This window comes from Antechinus flavipes, chromosome 3 (genome assembly GCF_016432865.1).
Source record: "Antechinus flavipes isolate AdamAnt ecotype Samford, QLD, Australia chromosome 3, AdamAnt_v2, whole genome shotgun sequence".
In the NCBI taxonomy this organism is placed as follows: Eukaryota; Metazoa; Chordata; class Mammalia; order Dasyuromorphia; family Dasyuridae; genus Antechinus; species Antechinus flavipes.
The window spans coordinates 422,580,034-422,601,135 of NC_067400.1; the positions used below are offsets into that span (position 1 = coordinate 422,580,034).

The 21,102-nt window shown below is 33.4% G+C and overlaps 1 protein-coding gene across 1 annotated transcript in view; it reads left to right on the plus strand.

Annotated features, from left to right (window-relative positions):
- Nucleotides 1-21,102, plus strand: part of LRP2 (LDL receptor related protein 2) — a 237,659-nt gene that overhangs the window by 168,815 nt on the left and 47,742 nt on the right. The window contains exons 52-63 of the mRNA XM_051986217.1: nt 1,871-2,023; nt 2,550-2,720; nt 5,873-6,096; nt 7,605-7,782; nt 8,621-8,817; nt 9,989-10,234; nt 11,475-11,603; nt 12,535-12,654; nt 13,881-13,997; nt 14,827-14,943; nt 16,314-16,451; nt 19,079-19,201. Of these exons, the coding sequence (XP_051842177.1) occupies nt 1,871-2,023; nt 2,550-2,720; nt 5,873-6,096; nt 7,605-7,782; nt 8,621-8,817; nt 9,989-10,234; nt 11,475-11,603; nt 12,535-12,654; nt 13,881-13,997; nt 14,827-14,943; nt 16,314-16,451; nt 19,079-19,201 (1,913 nt within the window). The remainder of the gene's footprint in view (nt 1-1,870; nt 2,024-2,549; nt 2,721-5,872; nt 6,097-7,604; nt 7,783-8,620; nt 8,818-9,988; nt 10,235-11,474; nt 11,604-12,534; nt 12,655-13,880; nt 13,998-14,826; nt 14,944-16,313; nt 16,452-19,078; nt 19,202-21,102) is intronic.

Genomic DNA, 21,102 nt, shown 5'->3' on the forward strand with positions numbered 1-21,102 from the left:
ACCCCCCTTGCCTTTTTTTCAGAGAAAATAGCATAATGATATTCGAAGTTGCTGCCAGACATTATCTCCAGTTGGGCATTTACTTGGCTAGAGTGAAGAATTCTATGTAGCAGAGTGACAACTACATTTTTTTCAGTTGTACGAGATAGTTCAATTAGTCAATGTTCTTGTTTTATGATCAAAAAGAAGAGAATAAAAACCAATGAAGTTGGAACTTGAAATTTCTTGGAACTCATCCAAATTGGATCACATTTATATCATGACAATTTTTTTCAGTGCTGTTGGGAATGCCCGTTGTTGACACAGATCTTACTTCCAGAGCCCTTATTCTTGATAATAGCAATGTGCTGGGTTTTTCCATATAAAAAGTACTGTTGTGTATACATATCTATTTTCAGTTTTTTGCGAGGGAGGAAGGATTGTATTGCCCTCTTGATGGTCTTTCAGGATTGGTAGGAATGATCTAGGAGATGATTAATAAAATTTAAGAGGAATCTCGGACCATAGACAAGTGGAAATTAAATGGCCTAGAAAAAGACTGATCCTATGACTTCATTCATAACAAATTCTAACTAAGTAAGAAGAAGAATGGTATGGTGAAGAAAACATTCTATTTGGAGGCTCAAATGCTATGTCTGCTATTTGTTTTCTCTGTGGCCTTGTGCAAAAGTAATTTTTTCTCTGGATCTCAAATTATTTCCTCATCTGCAAAATGAAGGGTTGAATTAAATTATGACTAATGTCTTTTCTAACTCTAAGTATATGATCTTCCAAATCAACTCTCCAGATTTTTATAAATTTATGTATGTACAATATTTCACTACCTAACTAACCATTGATATGAATCATCCACAATGTTTTCTAAGTTCCTTTGGGGTTTGATACTAGATTATCACACCTAGAAATAAGCTATATATTTAATTTTTGTGGTGAATATCTGGAAGATCCAAACATACTATTTTAAGAAGGGCTTATCTGATGATGAAAATTACTCAGAACTTGGTTAGATTTATAAAGAAATTTTGATATTTGTTTCAATAGTCTTAAAAGCAATTTATATGACATTGACAGGAACTGAATTGTAACTAAAGTGTTCTTCAAATAGGATTTTAAGGGACAGCTTCCACTGGATTTGTAAATCTTCTTAGTTTTATTACCTCTAAAATGAAATATGATGAGAACTTGTTTTTATTTGGAGCACATTTTTTTATTCAGATGGGGCCAATAATTTTTGCCTTAAAAGAACATTTTCCCCTTCATCTTTCGTAGCTTTTCAAGCATATATTTTCAGTGATATAAGGAATGAGAAACCAAGAAAATGATCAGAATACTCATGTGAAGAATAGTCTAGATTTCTGTATTTATTTCAGAGTGGAAGTGAAATCCAATTAATGTCAGTATATTAGAGACTAGGTATATTAGACACAGATATTTCTCAGAATTTCATCTTCCTTCCATTCAGTGGTTGTTTTCCCCTTTTATGTAGTTCATTATAATATGACTCAATCTCTAAAACAAATGGCTTTAATTGATTAGAGGAGATGTACAAGCCCTGTTCACATTCAGTTCTGATTGAATCAATTGAAAAGTGTTTTTACGTAATCAAAGCACAAGAGCATAATGGGTTGGTTTCAACTCCATTCTTACACTTATTTATACATAGTTCTTATAGCACAATCTCATGCACCCCAAATTATCTTAATTTAAGAAAGATTAAATCTTCATATTTGAGTTCTCTCTTACCTCTGGCTGCTATTCCATTTAATAGGTGGATATGTGGCTCAACTATTACTTTTGTTAGTCTGTGCTGAAAATTGTGTGGGAAGCATGGATAAAATAACTATGAAAAATTTCCCATTGTGCCTTTCAGAAAGCTGTATTGGCTGGATGCCTATCTTAATTGTCTCTTTGTTGCCAATCTTGATGGCCGATTCCGCCGAAAATTAGCGGAACATTGTGTGGACTCCAATAACACCTTCTGCTTCCAGCATCCAAGAGGGATTGTCCTTCATCCAAAATATGGGTATAGTCTTCTTCCTCTAAGTAATATCAGTTTTCTCTCCTTCATATGTCTTTGCAAAGACTGTCCTGACTTTACTAAGTTTTCCTTTCTATGGAATATAGTTACGGTGTTACTGACTGGGAGTTAAATGTTTATGTGTTAAATGTATTAAATGCAACTTGGTCGCTATGTGGTGGTATTTTTGTTTTCTTTGCAATAAGATACTTTCATATCTTTGTATTTAAGTGTTGACCTAAAATAAAGAGGTATAGGCCCCAAATACTTAATTAACAGATTAATAATGACAAAATTTCCTAGAATATACATATTAGTCCTCTTCATTTTTTAGGTATTTCAATTCCTCATTTCCCTTCTTTCTTTTATATGCATAATTTTTAATTGTCTGCCCTGCCTTCAGAAGCTTTAACAGAACTCTATTTAAAAAAATTTTTTTTGCAACAACCCCATTGCAGAATAGAAAGAAACCATTAGTCTTTGCTACCAGATTTTATTTTCAAAAACTGATCAAAGATGTTTGTTTAAATAGACAGGTTTACTGGACAGATTGGGCAGATCGACCATACATCGGAAGAGTGGGCATGGATGGGACCAATAAAACTGCGATTATCACTACCAAGTTATCATGGCCCAACGGAATCACCATTGATTACACCAATGACAAGTTGTACTGGTCAGATGCCCACCTAAGCTACATTGAGTACGTACATAGAGAAGAATAAAGGAACTGGGTAACTTTTCATACCAAATATCAGGGGTCAAATTTTGATTTTATTAATTTTTTCTTACATTTAGGTGATCCATATGTCACAATTATCACAATGATGGTGTGTTTACACTTATACCTCTCAATAATGTCCTCTATACAAAGTACTATGGGATCTACTTCATCCATATTTTTGCTCTGACATTTCTTTTATGAATTTTAGTATCCTCATCTGTTAGATAAAAATTAATATCAATTATATTACCTGACACATAGAGTTGTTCTGAACAAAACATTTTTGAAATTTTAAAAAACAGTAAAATTGGAGCAGCCAGGTGGCACAATGGATAGAGCACCAGTTCTGAAGTCAGGAGGATCTGAGTTCAAATCTAGCCTGACACTTAATACTTCTTAGTTGTGAGACCCTGAGCAAGTCACTTAACCCCAATTGCCTCAGCAAAACAAAACAAAAAACAAAATAGTAAAAACGGCAACTTGATCTTAAATTCATCATTTTTAATATAATATGTTGGACTAGATGGATGATCTCTGTGGTTCCTACCATTTTTAAATCTGTGATCCTATGGTCTAACAACCATTAAGTTATCTAACATCTTGTGAATATTTATAATCCTATCTTATGACCTTTACTTCAAGGACCAATGATTTCATCCTTCTATCAGTGTGAACTGCAATTCATATAATTCTTAATGGATGGTCTTTATGAATAGATCAGCCAAAACTTTTTATTAACTAGCAATTATACCCTATTCATCTGAAAAATAGAGATAATTCCAGTTGCACTTACAGAATTATTGTAATACACCATGCTTTGTAAATTTTAAAGTGCTAAAAGATGTATTAATTATTATTGTTATATCCTCTGGACAACATAATTCTGTATTGGATAAAACAAAAGAAAAATTAGGAATCATTGCTAAATGCAATTATTTTAGATAGCAGTAGATACTTATTACTTATTAAATTGGATTCCACATGCCAAAATTTATTCAAAGATACATTGTTCAATGAAAAGCAAAAGGATAATACAATAATACATATTATTAAATAAAATGTACATGACCTATTTGGACTACAGTAGTATTGGCGGGACAAGGATGTTTCCCAGGCAAAGCTAATCATATTCAGCAGAACTCATTCATCCTAATTTGCTGCCATTCCTACTCTAAAGGCTCTTTGAAAACCTTTTATGTAAAAGGTCTCTGCTTCAGCATTATATAGCAAATCTTAATGGCTAAAAGGAAAAAAACTGAAAGGGAAGAATCTGGGACATGGAAGAAGACAAATCATCCAGATCACATATCAAGTATTCTCATTAATCTCAGAGAACTGCTATACAAATTGCTTCATTATCACCAGTTTTAAAACACTGTGGCAAATTACATCCTCTCAGCATCCTAGACTTTAGGTTACAAATGGGTTGTGATCTACATTGGTAGAGTAGAAATTCTCCAACATATCTCTGTCTGAATGAACAGATTCAAACCTCTTTACTCAAAGCTGTTAGAGCTAAAATGGATACCCAGAGAAGCTCATATAACTTCTTGGTTGGTCCAAGATCTTTCAAACCTTTGGAGGATTGTTTGGATCTGCAACTTTGTCAGATATAGCAGAAGTAAAGTAGAAGTAAATAATGTGTGCAAATATATTATGTAGCCTCAAAGATGTCTGTTGTTGTCTTCTAGTATGCACTTTGATTTTCTGATCTGCTTTGTGAATGAGAGGAAAGGATAGTAGCTATTTTTGTACTCAGGACATCTAACTTGTAGGCACTAGAGTGATACTTATAACTTCTTATAATTATATAGCCTTTTAAGGTTTCCAAAGCACTTTTCTCAATACCATACTATGAGTAATGCAAATATTATTAACTCTTTATCAAGCATACCGAAGGGAAAACATTTGCCCGAGTAGAGAAATACTGAGAGTCTTGCTGTCGTTGTCTTGTATCATTTGAATCAAATGATAGAACTAGTTTGCATTTCACTTTATTAACCTGGAAACTTATATTTATAATACATAAGATTTTTTAGAGATTACTAGAACTAAATAAATATTATAAAATACTGTTCAAATGTGCAAAAATTTATATGTATATATATACATATATGTATATATATAAAGATTAGACTCTTAAATTAACTTGTTTTGGATTGAATATTTACTCTAATGCTTCAAATAGTCAAATTTTCTTTCAAAATGTTTATATACAGATCAATAAAACTTTAAGAGGACAACAGGACAACATTTGGCTCTATCTTTCTATGCTATGAATTTTTTCCTTCTGTTTGAATAGTAAGAAGAGTGCTAAGTTAGGGAACAGGATGGAGGTTAGACCCATGATTTAACTATCATGGGAAACTCCTAGATGAGGAAAATCCCTTTGTCAGTATGTATTGTCACCTTCTTTGTAACTTATACTTAGAGAGGTCCCAAGAACATTGAAAGGTTAAGCTAATCATCAAATGGTTATATTTTGTTGGTGATGGTGCTGAATTAGTTTTAGTCATGTCCAACTCTTTGTGACTCTGTTAGGGGTTTTCTTGGTAAAAATTCTAAAGTAGTAGACCATTTCCTTCTCCAGTTACTTTTACAGATGAGAAAACTGAGGCAAAAAGGGTTAAACAATTTGCCCAGGGTCACAATATAGTAAGAATCTAAGCCCGGATTTGAAATCTGGAAGATTAATCGTCCTGATTGTAGAGTGGGAGTTCTTTGCACTGTACCACCAAGCTACCCTAAATTGTTATATAGCCCTTATATATCAAAGGTATGTATGTATACACACACACACACACACACACACACACACACACACACACACACATATATATAGACTCGCGAGATCAGTTTAAGATCACTTCTCTATACTCTCTACTAGGTATCAAAATAAAATTCACTGTGATTAGATTTAGGCTTTTGGTGACTTTAAGTTTGTATTTAATACTATTTTAAAATCATGATTTCTTCAGCTTTATAGTTTATTCAGTCAGATAGAATGTCATTTTGAGTTTAATTAGAAACTAAAACACAGTCATTTTGGAAATTTTAATTATTTTATAAAAGTAAATGTTTGTTCACTGTGTGACATTTATCATGGCATGACATTTTTTCTGTTGCCTTAGATTCTCTGATTTGGAGGGACGACATCGGCATACAGTGTTTGATGGGACTTTGCCTCACCCTTTTGCTATTACAATCTTTGAAGATACTATATTTTGGACTGACTGGAACACAAGAACAGTTGAAAAAGGGAACAAATATAATGGATCTGGAAGAATGGTCTTGGTGAACACAACACATAGACCATTTGATATCCATGTATATCACCCATACAGACAGCCTATTGGTGAGCAGTTATAGAATCAACTTTTATATACATTTACCTTTATCTGCTTCAGAATAGGTGGGTCTTATGTTTGTCTCTTGTAAACATAAAATCTTTATCTTAGAAGATTTTTTTCACTTTTCATATTTCCTATAAAATGATATGCATATTCCAGAGAATTGTTGGTTTGGAAGTCTCCTAGAAGTCTTTGGCTCTATTTCCTTACTTCAAATACAAGACTACAGCTAAAAGCTTTATTCTTTATTTTATTTTATTTTCTGTGAGGTAATTGGGGTTAAGTGACTTGCCCAGGATCATACAGCTAATGATTGTTAAATGTCTGAGGTCAAATTTGAACTCAGATCCTCCTGACTTCATGGCTGGTGCTCTATCTAGATACTATCTAGCTGTCCCTAAAAGTCTTATTCTTACATCTTAACCTATTTATATGGATCAAATCATTTTAACAGATCTCTAGGGAAGGGGATTCTATTGTTTTAATAAACAAAAGTGTCATACCTATTTACATATGGAGTTGGGCGATTGCTTTGTACTTTGTAATAGTTTAAGACAGACTAATGAAATGGGAACCTTGTTCTGTTGTTTCAGAAACATGTAGGTGAGAGAATTTTTTTCTCCTCAATGTTTGCTTAACATATATCTATGCTGCTGCTCTGTAAGCCCCTTTGTTGGATTTGGAATTTTGTGGATGGATGGCATTTACATGCCTTCTTGGTGGAAATACTTTTATATGCTGAATGTGTGCTCTTTTCATCCTTGTTAAAAGTGGAAATGACATTGCCCAGAATGATTAATTTAGGATTTAGAAAAAGAACTGGTATTGTCAAATTGAAGCTGTACCTATAACCATACTCTTTAACATTTCTGAAATGAATATTCTTTAGGTGACTTTTCAGCCATCTTCCACAGAGATTCACAAACATCTGCAGGCCCACTCAGTCTCACCAGCCTACAAAATGAGGATAGGTTTTTACCACTATTTCTCAGTGTCCTGCCAAGCATTTTGGCAAATCCCTTCTCTTATGCTATATCTCTAGAATGAAAGAATATAGTGTCTGCCTGAAATTCATAATCAGCATTCTTTATGAAACAAAAATTCCTAAGAGAATACTGCTAACATTTTATTGAAAATGGAAAGGAAAAGTGCATTCAATTACATATGCCTAATTTTCTTTAAATTAAGTCTGATTTAACTTGGTATGGATATGAGCTGATGTTCATGATTTGTCTGTTGGGTTTTAATATCATCTCTAACTAGAAAAAAGACTTCATAGTATTGCTAGCACATGGATGGATATGATTTGTCACCTGTTACTCAAACAATATTATAATTCTCTAGCTATGAATTGTAATCAAATCATAATAACTGTGAAAGTTTTTAATTTTCTCATTCTATAAAAGAAAATATTAAAGGTAGAATCTCAATTTCAGTTAGGGCAATCTAATAATCTTGGGAGTGGAACTTTATTTATTAATAAGAACCATTTGTTTTCCTTCTTTTCCCTCAGTAAATAATCCCTGTGGTACCAATAATGGTGGCTGTTCTCATCTCTGCCTCATCAAAGCAGGTGGACAGGGGTTCACTTGTGAATGTCCAGACAACTTCCAGACTCTCCAACTGGGCAGTGTGACACATTGCCTGCCCATGTGCTCCAGCACCCAGTTCTTATGTGGAGACAGTGAAAGGTACGTTTTTGTTACCTACCTCCCAATATTTTTTTCATCACTCTCAAGGTCTCCATTTTTAGTGATCATAATTAACTTTATGGCTATTTCAAGCATTGTTCAGAAGGTCATATTGTTTTCTGTTAGGTAGCAATTTCAGATTGTTTTCTTTTGAAATTTTGAGGCCAAATTGTCATGGTTGTCTTTTAATGGGTTGTTTTTAATGAGGAAAAAAAGCCTTAATTTCTGCATCATTCAAGCTTAATAAATTTCAAGGACAGAGTATAGAAAATATTATCACAAAAATAATCATAAATATTTATTGATCCTAGGTTTCATAATTTATTCCTTGTCCAATGGTAGATTCTTTTTTCATGGACTATACTAATGAAAGTATACTTTTGATTTCAATTCTAATATAGATCCATTAGCATTACTCTGATCATGGCTGCATGCTTTATCCCTAACACACAAGTGTCATTAAGTCACTTATCAGAAAGGGAAAAATGGCAGAAAGTATGACTGGATTAACACAAACTTGTGAAATAACTGAGAATACCTGGTGGTGGGTCAATAGTTTTTGAAGGATATTATATCACATATTTGAACCTTGACAACTATCTTTGAGGGCTATCTATTCACTTGTTAAATATATTATCTCTCTTAATGTACACTTATTAAGTTAGGCTTAATTCATTAACTTTAGGCCTTAAATGTGATTATGAAAAGTTCTAATATTCATTCTTGACATTTAATGGTAAGCTTCCATTTTCATGATATTCCTTAGCTTCTGGTATTTTGTGATGAAAGCAGAGAAATTCTACTTTATGTAAGGTAAACAATAGCTATATTTTGGTAGGTGTATCCCTATCTGGTGGAAATGTGATGGACAGAGAGATTGCAGGGATGGTTCAGATGAGCCATCAACTTGCCCACAGAGATATTGCCAACTTGGACAGTTTCAATGCAATGATGGGAATTGCACGAACCCACATTTTCTATGTAACACCCTGAGGGAGTGTCCTGATGGATCAGATGAGGACCATGTTCTTTGTGGTATGTTAAATCATCATATTCTTATTCATTATTATTAATCATTATTAAATCATTATTTAAATTGACTGTTTTTGATCATGATATTCATTACCAACTAAGAATTAATTCTGGTTTCTTATCTACCCCTATCTTTTATAAGGTGCTTTGGAAAGCCCTAGTACATTATAAGACAAATTCTTTATATATATATATGTGTGTGTGTGTGTGTGTGTGTGTGTGTGTGTGTATACATACACATACATACATATATATATATATTGTTTCCCATTTTAGAGCTAGGGAAACAAAGACAATTCAGTTCTTGATTTTTGTTTCTATATTCTGTATTATGAGATGACAAGTAATAGTGTTTTCATACCTGAAGCATTCATAATTTTATCTGAGTGGCAGCGAGATTGCAGTGAGTACTATGATACAATTCTATTCAGGAGGAACTGAATTCAAATTTTATTAAAAAATTAATATCTCTGTGATTCTTAAGGAAGTCTATCTAAACTCTACTTGCCTCAGTTCCTTGATTTGTGAAAAGAAACAAACAAACTAGAAAGGAATCTCTTAGGATTGTTGTGAGGATAAAATGAGAAAATATTAATAAAGTATGTTATAACCTCTAAAGCACTATGTAAATGCTGGCTGATGTTATTACAGTGATATGATGCTCAACTCTTTCATATAATCTGCAAACTGTAAGTTTGAGTAAAAATGCTATTTTCATTCATGTTTCTGTTTTCTTAGCACCTAGCCAATGCTAGCAAATACTAGCAAATTCTCTAGTTCATTGATTTATAAATTAATGCCTCCAAAAATTTTATTACCATAGTAGCAACCCTCCAAAATTTTAGCTAACATGTCTGTCAAATGATTGACCCAATACTTTGCTAGGCTTTCAAGACCGTTTTTAATTTGATAAGACTTGTGTAGCTTGCATTCACCTAGAATAATGTTTGAGAATTGCAAGGTCATCTCTCTATCATAATAAGTCATTAGAAGATAAAGCAATAAATGATATGGTCCGAATGAATGGTCCAGAAAATAAGAGCTATAAGAGTTCTGCGATAGGTTTTATATGAAGAAAGACATAGTTCCTGTCTTATAGAAAGGTCTAAAATAATCAAGAAATATGGATTCTTATTACCTGAGAAGCATTTCCCTGAATATCTGATATTTTCAGTGAATCACCAGTGTGAGACCCATCAGTGGCAGTGTGCAAACAAACGCTGCATCCCTGAGGCTTGGCAGTGTGACACTGAGGATGACTGTGGGGATAACTCAGATGAAGATAGTGCACACTGTGCCAGCAGGACCTGCTTGCCAGGCCAATTTAAGTGTGACAATGGTCGCTGCATTCCTCAGTCCTGGAAATGTGATGTGGACAATGATTGTGGGGATCACTCCGATGAGCCAATCCACGAATGCAGTAAGTGCCAATTCATGAATCTTTGCGACTGTACAAGCAAACAGCATGGGTTAGTGGTAACAATACTGCACATTTCAGGGAAACCTGGTTTGAATCTTGCCTTCTGTACTACCACTTTATCTCTGAACTCTTATTTCCTTTTCAATAAAAGTGTGTTGATATTAATAATATTTACATTAATAATATTGCAAAGAGTTGTTGTGATGCTCAAATGAAATATTGTTTGTAAAGCACTTACACATGTTAAAATAAATATTATTATCATCATTACACTGTATCTTCAGTATCAGGCAGGAGGTTCATTTCAGCTCTAGCATGAACCTCTTAAATATGGGGACACTGGACATTAGGAACTGGCAGCTCTCCTACAACCCCAGATGTGGCTGCTGTTCTCATTGATCTTGTTTCTCATCAATCAATATCTTCAGTTCTCATTTCTAACATTTAGACTAAAGGGTAAAGGGATGCCAGCTCTCTCAAAAACATGCCCAGTGATTTGTATCTTGAAACCAGATTTCTTCTTGGGTAATTAAACACACCAGTGAAGATCAATCAGTTCAGGATTTTTTTAAAAAAGAAGTGAGAACTAAAGCTTATTGCTTTAAGTGAACATAAAAGAACTTGAAACTGGCAACTTATTGTGGAATAGATTGGCCAGGTTGCCAGGATGGGACAAAGGTAAGAGAGCTGGTTTTGGAAGTCTTCAGAAGTCTTGGGTTCATATCTCACCTCTGATCTCCACTGATGGGTAAACTTGGACAAGTCACTTAACCTCCCTGGGCTTCAGTTTACTCAATCCGGGCATTGCACAAGATAGTCTCTGAAGTCTCCTCTAACACTAGATTTATGATCTTAATTAGGTAACTTTTTTTCTGCTAATATAATGTTACTAGTACAATTGTATTGTTGTTGAAGATACAATGTAATATAGTAGAAATGACTGGACACCAAGGAAAAATATTTCAATTCAAACTCTTACTTTATTATTTATTTTGTCTTGGACAAAAATCACTTATTCCCGAATCTCTTTCCTCAACTTTAAAGTAGAAGATACTATCTTCCCTGCCTATTTCACATAAATTTTGGGATGAAATAACGAAAATGAAAATGTTTTGAATATGGTAGTTTTTTTAAATTTCTTTTTATATTTACTGAAATATATGTGAGATGTAGAGGAGATATAGTTAATTTCAAACGTGATTAAAGTACTGATTCTGATTAAGAATACCATTCATTTCAGTGGGACCTGAATATCGTTGTGACAACCACACAGATTTCAGCTGTAAAACAAATTACCGCTGCATCCCACGATGGGCAATGTGCAATGGCTATGATGATTGCCGGGACAATAGTGATGAGCAAGGCTGTGGTATGGTTTGGGATCTGAGGGTGGAAAGAGATAGGTGTAATGTCTCCCTACTTCCCTCTCCTGGTAGCTGAATGTACATTTCCTATCCCTTTTCTTTTCCACATATCTCCCCCTTTTTATTCACACTTTACCCTTTACTACAAAAGAACCACAAGTGAATCATGGAGATTCCATCCTATATAAAACACTGGAGGATGAAGAAATATAACTTCAATTATAAGGACTTATATGAATTATTCCCAAATGTGAAACCCTTATATGTAGTTAACAACTTCCTGTTTCCCTTTGTATCAGACTCTAAAAGAAGATTATATCTATAGCAATGCATTGGTTATTTGGGCTTCTCAGGTTCTGAAGGTTTATTTCATTTAACTTAAGATTTTGAAGGAGTATGGTGTCTAAATATGGTAATGTAGAGAGAATTTTCAGGGAATCTAGAAGAGGACTGTAGAAATATTAAAGAAATCTGCATAGGAAGAAGGGAAGACATTTTTTCTAAACTTCAGAAGCATATGTTTTGATCTGGATTGATAGAGAAGCTGGAGAAAAGATGAGCAGAAACATAATAACTTTTGGCTAATGGTGATATGATGATACATAAATGATCAGTAATGGTAACTTGTCATGCCTTTGGTACAAGCCATCATGTAGAAAACTGTTCATTTTTTTATCAGTGTTGCAAGAGGAAATGAGTTTACCTTTTGGAAACAAGGAAGTTCTAGATTAATTTAAAAAGAATGACATGACATATTTTAAAGCACTGGAATGATAGAATCCCTTTCCTCTATATGTCCCTTAGAAATGTATATTTATTCAACAATAAAGCAGCATTTATTTCTCTGGAGGGTTTTTGTTTGTCTTGTTTTGTTTTGTTTTTGTTTTTACTGTCCTGATAGCTTTTTGAGACTTTTTCGATGCCTGTGGCTTTCAGAGGAGATGACTTGTAATCCTTTGGGGGATTTCCGATGCAACAATCATCGCTGTATTCCATTAAGATGGAAATGTGATGCCTATGATGACTGTGGGGATGGATCTGATGAGCAGAACTGCAGTGAGTTTTCAGTGCTTCCATACTTTCCTTTACTCTGAGATTTGAGTTTCTTCTCTAATCCACTCCTGTAGTTTCATAGGATATTGTTTTTCATTTTTACTTGTGAGATATTTCTTCCACTGAATTCTCCTCTGGCTCTTCCTTGTAATGTGAAGGTCACCTTGGGTTTTGGGAGGTTCTGCTAGAAGACTGAAAGATCTGGATGGAAAAGCTTGAATTTGGGTTCAGCAATAGATTTTTGGCTGTATAAAGACCAGCCTAGTTAACTAGGAAAAGATTCATCACCATAAGGTATTGGTCATTAGGTAATGAATTTTTTTCAGCCACAATAAGACAAGGAAGATTTACATTTAACATTGATAGAAGAAACGTTTATAACATCAAAACCATAGAATCATTAAGCATTAAAGTGAGTTACCTCAAATAAAAAAAAAATGAAAGAAGCTTTATTGGTATGCAACATTTTATTACCCCACCAAAAATGACAATGATGCATCATCATCATCAACATCATTGTTAGGAGTTTCAGTTCCATCAGAAAGAAATGCAAAAATCAAAAGAGAACTAAATAATGCCATATGTGTAATCAGTGAAAGCAATGCTTTTACAATAATTTTCAGATAGAGGTAATAAACTCTCTAAAGGAGTCAATGATGAAATTTGATCCTAGATTGCAATATATTTATATATCATATGTAAAGTTTTATCACTTATATGTTTACATATAAATATATAGGTAAAGTTTTATTATATGTGTCATTATATACATAGTAACTATAGGCATAATCAAGCATAAAAATATATATAAATATATATGTTAGTTCCATAAATATCTTATATATCAGACATTCATCAGAATATTGGGTGAAGATTGTTCCTTAACCTAGTTGCATTTTGTTTCTACCTATTGTTGAAGAAAACTTAGCCTTTATTTTCTTAAGTCAGATACATTTCTTGTTTCAGTACTTCACAAAATCCTAAATGATAACTCAAGGACAACTGTTGCAATTAAAGAGATTTTTTATGAACCTAAAGTTAATGTAGAATCTTTTCTGTTTATAGCTTGGACATTAAATGAGTTATTTCAAAAGAATCTATACACTAAGAATATTTTCCACTAACCTCAATTTAAAATAAACCCAGTTTACACATTTGGAATGATATTATTTTTTACCTGCTTATCAGAATTGAGATTTCATATGCTATTTCTTTATCTCCTTTGTAAGCTCCTCGGGAGTGCTCTGAAAGTGAATTCCGTTGTGACAATCAGCGTTGTGTTCCTTCCCGTTGGATATGTGACCATGACAATGACTGTGAAGATAATTCAGATGAACGAGATTGTGGTATCTATAACATACATCCATCTCTATCTCTTCTATGCCTAAATCTACACTTACATCTGTATCTGTATCTATTTCTTTGAAGGAGTAACCATTGAATAATGGACCAATATAAAGAGAAGTATTTGCATTTAAGTGGTGACTTAAAATACTTTTCTCTCTGTTTTATATTTATGGTATAGTAGTTTAGCTTGATTCAATTTTAAATGGAAAATTATCTGAGAAAAAGTATCATGGTCTACTGACTTTTGCAAATTACATGCCAAATTATTCATGCAAAAAAAATCATTTCATGTATTTGAACATGGTCCTTGAGAAAACAAAAATGGAACTTGTCCCAAAGACTTGAGCACTGGAACAGGAATCAGATCGCTTTGGTTCTTTATCCAGTTCTTATATGGAGTAGATCTGGATAAACATATCAAATGGATGAACAATTAGGTCTATGAGTAAAAAGTTAAGACATGAATATTATTTAGAGGGTCAAAAAGTGTTACTGAAGGTAACATTTCACCATGTGTGTACTAAGGGCAGTACTTTCCTTGCCTATATTTTGAAAGGGAATGGTTTGGGATCAATATGATATCATAGAAAGTATATAAGACTTGGATTTGGAGGATATTTGTTCAAATCCTATTTTGATTACTACTATTTGTTATGATTTGGGCAAGTCAACTTTTCTGAGCCTCAGTTTCCTTACCATTCAGATAAAAAGGTTGAACTAGATAATCTCTGTGAACATTTCTATCTCTTTCTCTATGACTCAGGTTATGAGAATTAGTTAGGGTCTACTGTTATCTGAATATGAGTAACAAGAATTTTCATTCTCTAGAAATGAGGACTTGCCATCCTGGATTTTTCCAGTGCAATAGTGGTCACTGTGTGCCTGAACGATTCAAATGTGATGGAAGTGCTGACTGTCTTGATTTCTCAGATGAAGCCAGCTGCCGTGAGTCAGTCTAGCTATTTGTGATAAAAAGATTTTATGAGGATGCAATGTGATTAGGTGAACCCGCTTTGGGGAATAAAATGCCCTTAGCTGTTTTCTATTCGGCTTTCATAAGCAACTAACAATTATCACAGGGGTCTGATTTAGTCTGTGGATTGATTTAGTTTTATCTTGTTCTTTAGTCAGTATAGCTCATATGCATGCAGGAGCTAACACAAAAGGATTTATTAATAAAATCCCTTAAATAGCAGTAATGACTATGTCTGTGATAGTGAAATTGCATGTAGATGATCAATTACTGCCTTGCATGTGTGACCAAATTATTCAATTTTTACAGAAGCACAGCAGAACAAGCTGTCTTGGAGCTATGAACAAAGTGTTGAACTTGGAATCAGGAAGACTTGAATGCTTAGATACTAATACTAACCCTGGTCAAGTTAACTTAACTTCTGTCTGTCTCAGTTTCCTTGTCTATACAGTGAAGATAACTGTCACACCTATCTTCCAGGGTTGCTGGGAGGAATAAATGAGTTGGATAAAATGAGGATGAAATGTAATTCTAAATAATACAATCATATTTTTATAGTTCTACATAAATGCCTTTATTTTTATTTTCATTATGGTGATGATAATGAAATCAATTACTAGGAATAGATGTTTTATAATCATATTTAAAACTCTTTATAAATGCTTTTTTTATCAGTAGATATTAATAAATGCACACAAAATAATAATAATATGAAAAAATATTATAAAAGGAGGTTGATCAGGAATGAAACATATTGAATTCACGGAGCATAAAATGTCCAAATTCTAAATGTAAAGAGAAAAGCAATTAGTAAAAAACAGACCAGTATGACGCAATCATTAACTAATCACTGTGGCACCATTTACTTCCATAAACAACTTAATTAATATTTATTGCAAATAACTCTTTATGATAAATTCTTAATGGAAACAATCATTATATCATATATAAACCTAATTTTAATAGTGATGAGAAGTGGTTATTGTTATAGCTATTTCTGCACTAGCTGGGAAGAGCTTGTATATAGAAATAGAAAGCTTTCAGGCATAGCCCTGAAAATCTTATTTCACTCTGTTGTAATTTAGAGTCCACAAAGTACCTGACTAGACTTTGATGTTTCTCCTAAAGGAATAGTCTATTAGTCATTGCATATTGAAAATTTCCGGCTGCTGTGTTAAGGGTATAGTAAGCAGGAATCAGATGGTATTTAATGTTACATCAATGAAAGGAAAAACAGAGGTTGAATAGAAAAGAGCATCTGAAAGAAATGAGCATTACCTTTTCCCTGTTTGCAATTGTTAACCTTTCCAATAATTGAACTGTGTCTCTTTCTCCATACTAGCTACCCGTTATCCTAATGGCACTTACTGTGCAGCTACCATGTTTGAGTGTAAGAACCATGTCTGTATCCAGCCATTCTGGAAGTGTGATGGTGATAATGACTGTGGGGACAATTCTGATGAGGAACTTCACCTGTGCTGTAAGGACAGAAAATAGAATGCATATATTAATTCTCTCATATGGGGTTATTCAGTTATTCCTTAAGCATTTATTAAAAACCTATTTTGTACCAGATGCTATGTTAAATGCTGGAGTATACAAAAAAAGAAAAAACAATCCCTATCCTTGAGAAGCTCCTAATAGGGAAAAAAATAGGAAATCTATGTACAGACAAGATCTACATACACACATATACATTTGTGTAGATTATATATATACATACATATGCATGTGTGTATATACACATATACTATATATGTATATATACATAATATGTGTGTATATATGTGTGTGTGTGTGTGTGTGTGTATATATATATATATATATATATATATATATATATATATACCCATAAATACACACATATGTGATAAAGAGGAAATAATTAACAGAGGGAAGACACTAGAATTAAGAAGGACTGAGAAAAACTTCCTATATAAGAGGGGGGATTTTAGCTGCAATTTGAAGAAGACAATGTAAACTAGGAGATGGATGGGAGGAAAGAGAGCATTGCAGGTATGGAGTAATAGGAAGCTACATGGAACAAGGATGTCTTTACCAAGTATATTTTTTCTTGAGGTAGACCTTTCATACCTTTGGGGATCTGTGACTTTTTTTTTTACCATTCTTTGTAGTCTGTATGACATATATTTGCTTCTTGAAAAGAAAATGGATTAAAGTGAATTGTGTTTTAAGACTTTTTAGATGATTGGAGACAGGATCAGGAGTCCTCAAACTATGGCCGCTGGCCAGATGCGGCAACTGAGGATGATTATCCCCCTCACCCAGGGCTATGAAGTTTCTTTATTTAAAGATCCACAAAACAAAGTTTTTGTTTTTATTCTAGTCTGGCCCTCCAACAGTCTGAGAGACAGTGAACTGACCCCCTATTTAAAAAGTTTGAGGACCCCCGTGTATCATAAGATTAAAATACAGACTCACTACTGCAGTGGGTAGAGGGGTTTTTTTCTATAGAAAGGAAGATTTCCAGTTTTTTTAAAAAAAAAACTTATCATCTCTCTACTTAGCTTTTTTCTCTTCTAATTAGTTACCATTTTAAAGTATATTATTGATCCATAGTGATATAGGACTGTTTTTCTTCACAGCATGAAGAGTTGTTTTTTTAAAAATTCATTTGAAGTACATTTTTGTAGAGGCTCCATACTGCCACTCTTAATCCTTCTTTACTTGTTAAATTCTAAGCAAATATCTTAGAAGGTTGCAGCTGTGAATGAGGTAGGGAATTGGGAACTGATACTCACTCAACAAGATAAATGTTCACAGTTATAAAAAAAAAACTTTAAATGGTAGTGAAGGTAATCTAGTTACTTTCATAATCACAGCTATAAAGTTATTCTATATGTAAGTGTATATGTCTCCTCTTAGAATGTAAGCTCCTTATAAATGGGGATTGTTTCATTTATTGTATTTCTGTGCTAAACATAGAATGTGGCACACAGTAGGTGCTTGGTAAATGCCCATTGATTGATTATACAAATTTGAAAATGTGTTTAGAATTTTACATCTAACTTTTGGGTGAAAAGAATTAATTTTTCAATAAAACTTTTTTGTCAACTATGCATATATCACTTTTCATATAGTTCTCCCATTTCCTGCCAAAGAAACTTAATTAATTACCTCCCATCATTTAAAAGCATTTTAAGCATGCAATTATTATAATCAAATTAAATAACTCATGCCCTGTATTTAAAAGCAAAGTGTAATTTGATTTATTTCATCCTATAAGAACTTAATAAGTCTTGTGTATGTGTATGTATTTGTTTATATTTTGTATTAGAATTAATTTGGGATGGGGAGAGGTTGGATCTATTTGTGCAATCTCCATTGTTGAAACTCCTTCAATAGTGCGGATTGTCCATTCATAATCTGAGAGAATTGACTAAAGTATTGAGAGGTGAAGAGACTTGTTAGCATGCTTGAGAGGCAGAATTGGACCAAGAGTCATTATACTCTATGGCCAGTTCTTTATCTACCATGCCCATTACCACAGACCACAGTGTATACAAAATCATTTGAGGACATGGTCTCACTTCTTGAGTTGGTTATACTCTAGGAAAGAAGACATGCTAAACATTAATGAGTAGTTAGAGGAAAATTCAAGTGCAAATGTAGGATAGAGTGATATGATGGATATGAATGGTAAATATAGTCAGTGAGGGAATTCAAAGTAATGCTGTTTACTTACTAGAAACTTTAGGCAAATCCTTTAATCTCTTTTGAATCTCTAATTCCTCATCAGCAAATGAGTTTGTTGGATTAGAAGACTTCTAAGATCCCTTCTAGCTCTATATTGTTAAGTCAATCAGGTCAACAAGCATTTATTAAGCACTTACTACTATGTGTTATGCATTGTGCTGTTAGGGATGAAAAGAAAAACAAAAGATAGTTCTATCCTCAAGAAGTTTATAATCTAATGAAATCATGAATGAGGATTGCAATGGTATCCTGATCACAATTATTATTAAATTTAGATGGATTATCTGGATTGTTTTAAAAAGAGAAGAGCATGATTCTGGTAATGGCTTCTTGTTATAGTGATGTTCTCCTAACATGTAATCACACTTCAATCTCTTTTTCTCTTTTCAGTGGATAGTCCCTGTGAGCCACCATTTCGGTTCCGATGTGAAAACAATCGTTGCATTTATAGCCATGAACTATGCAACCAGGAGGATGACTGTGGGGATGGAAGTGATGAGAAAGTAGAATACTGTAAGTGGATGCTTATTCACAAAATCAGTCCTGTATTTTAGAGAATTTTGGTTTCAAGAATTTGGTTCACTTAATCAGTGATTTAATAAGTGCTTTGTGCTACATCTTGGGATATAGAGACAAGAAATAGTCAAACAGTCCCTCTCCTCAAGGTGTTTACATTCTACCTGGGGGATAGAATGCATAAAACAAGTGTAACAATATAAATAGAAGAAGAAAAGAGTACTTCTAAATAAGGTGAATCATGGAGGATCTCACTAGGGAGTTGGCACCTGAACTGAGCCTTGAAGATGGAAATAAGGATTCTGAAAGGCAAGAGATGAGGAAGGAGGAATTTCAGGAATGGTAAAGAGCTTATGAAAGAACCAGGAGGTGAGAGGTAGGGTATGGTATATAGGGAACATCCATCAATTCAGTTTGACTGAAACATACAATTCATGAAGGGGGAATAGTCTGACATAAGACTGAGAAGGTTGTGGGAGTCAGATTATAAGAGGTATGATAATCATAATAACAACAAACAGTAATAGCAGCAGCAACAACAACTCTGTATCAGGCCCTATGCTAAGTGCTTTTTAAATTTCTTTAAGAACTTTTTTTTCTCAATAGTATTTTATTTTTCCAAATACATGTAAAGATAGTCTTCAACATTAATTTTTTATAATATTTTGTGTTCCCCTGGGGCAGCTAGATGGCATAATGGATAGAGCACTGGCCCTGAAGTCAAGAGGATCTGAGTTCAAATCCGCCCTCAGACACTTAATACTTCCTAGCTATGTGACCTGAGCAAGTCTCTAAATCCCAATTGCCTCAGCAAAAAAAAAAAAAAAATAGATTTTCTGTTCTGATTTTTTTCTTCTTCTATCCCTACTCTGCAAGATAGCAAGTAATATGATATATGTTACACATGTACAATACTTTAAAACATATTTTTACATTTGTCATGTTGCACAAGAAAAACCAAACTAAAAAAGAAGAAAAACACGAGAAAGGAAAAAGTAAGAAAACAAACAAAAAAAATTGAAAATATTATCCTTCAATCCACTTTCAGTCTCCATAGTTCTCTCTTTGGATGCAGATGACATTTTCCATGCCAAGTCTATTGGAATTGTCATGGATCGCTTCATTGCTTAGGAGGGCTAAGTCTGTCATAGTTGATCATCATATAATCTTGGTGTTACTATGTACAATATTCTGGTTCTGCTCACTTTATTTGACAACAGTGCATGTGAATCTTTCTAGATTTCTCTGAAATCAGCCTGCTCATCATTTCTTACAGAACAATAATATTCTATTATATTCATATACTATAACTTATTTTTCCATTCCCCAATTGATGGGTATCCACTCATTTTCCAATTCCTTGCCACTACAAAAAGAGCTGTAGTAAGCATTTTTGCACATCTTCTCTTTTTAAAAATTATCTCTCTGGGACTTAGACTCAGTAGTGACAATGCTAGATCAAAGGGCATGCACAATTTTATAGCCTTTTGGGCATGCTAAGTACTTTTTTTTTTTTTTTTTTTTACAAATATCATCTCATTTCTCAATAACTCCAGGAGATAAGTACTATTATTATACCCATTTTATAGATGAGGAAACTGTAAACCAACATTAAATGACTTGCTCAGGATCGTACAGTTAGTAAATACTTAAGGCTTTAATATCAGGCTCAGGAATCTAGCCCCTTTACCACTATAATACAATTTTTGGAGAGAAAAAGGAAAGTCCTTAACACATGAAAAAAAAAAGAGAAATGATATTATTAAGAAATTTTGGGGGGATTTAAGGATAGTCGAATGGCAACAGGAGAAATTACTCCCAAGAAAGATCTCTAAACTTCATTCTGAAATTTATAGTGTGGTACAGTAGAAAGAGTATTGAATATTAAGTGTTAGAGG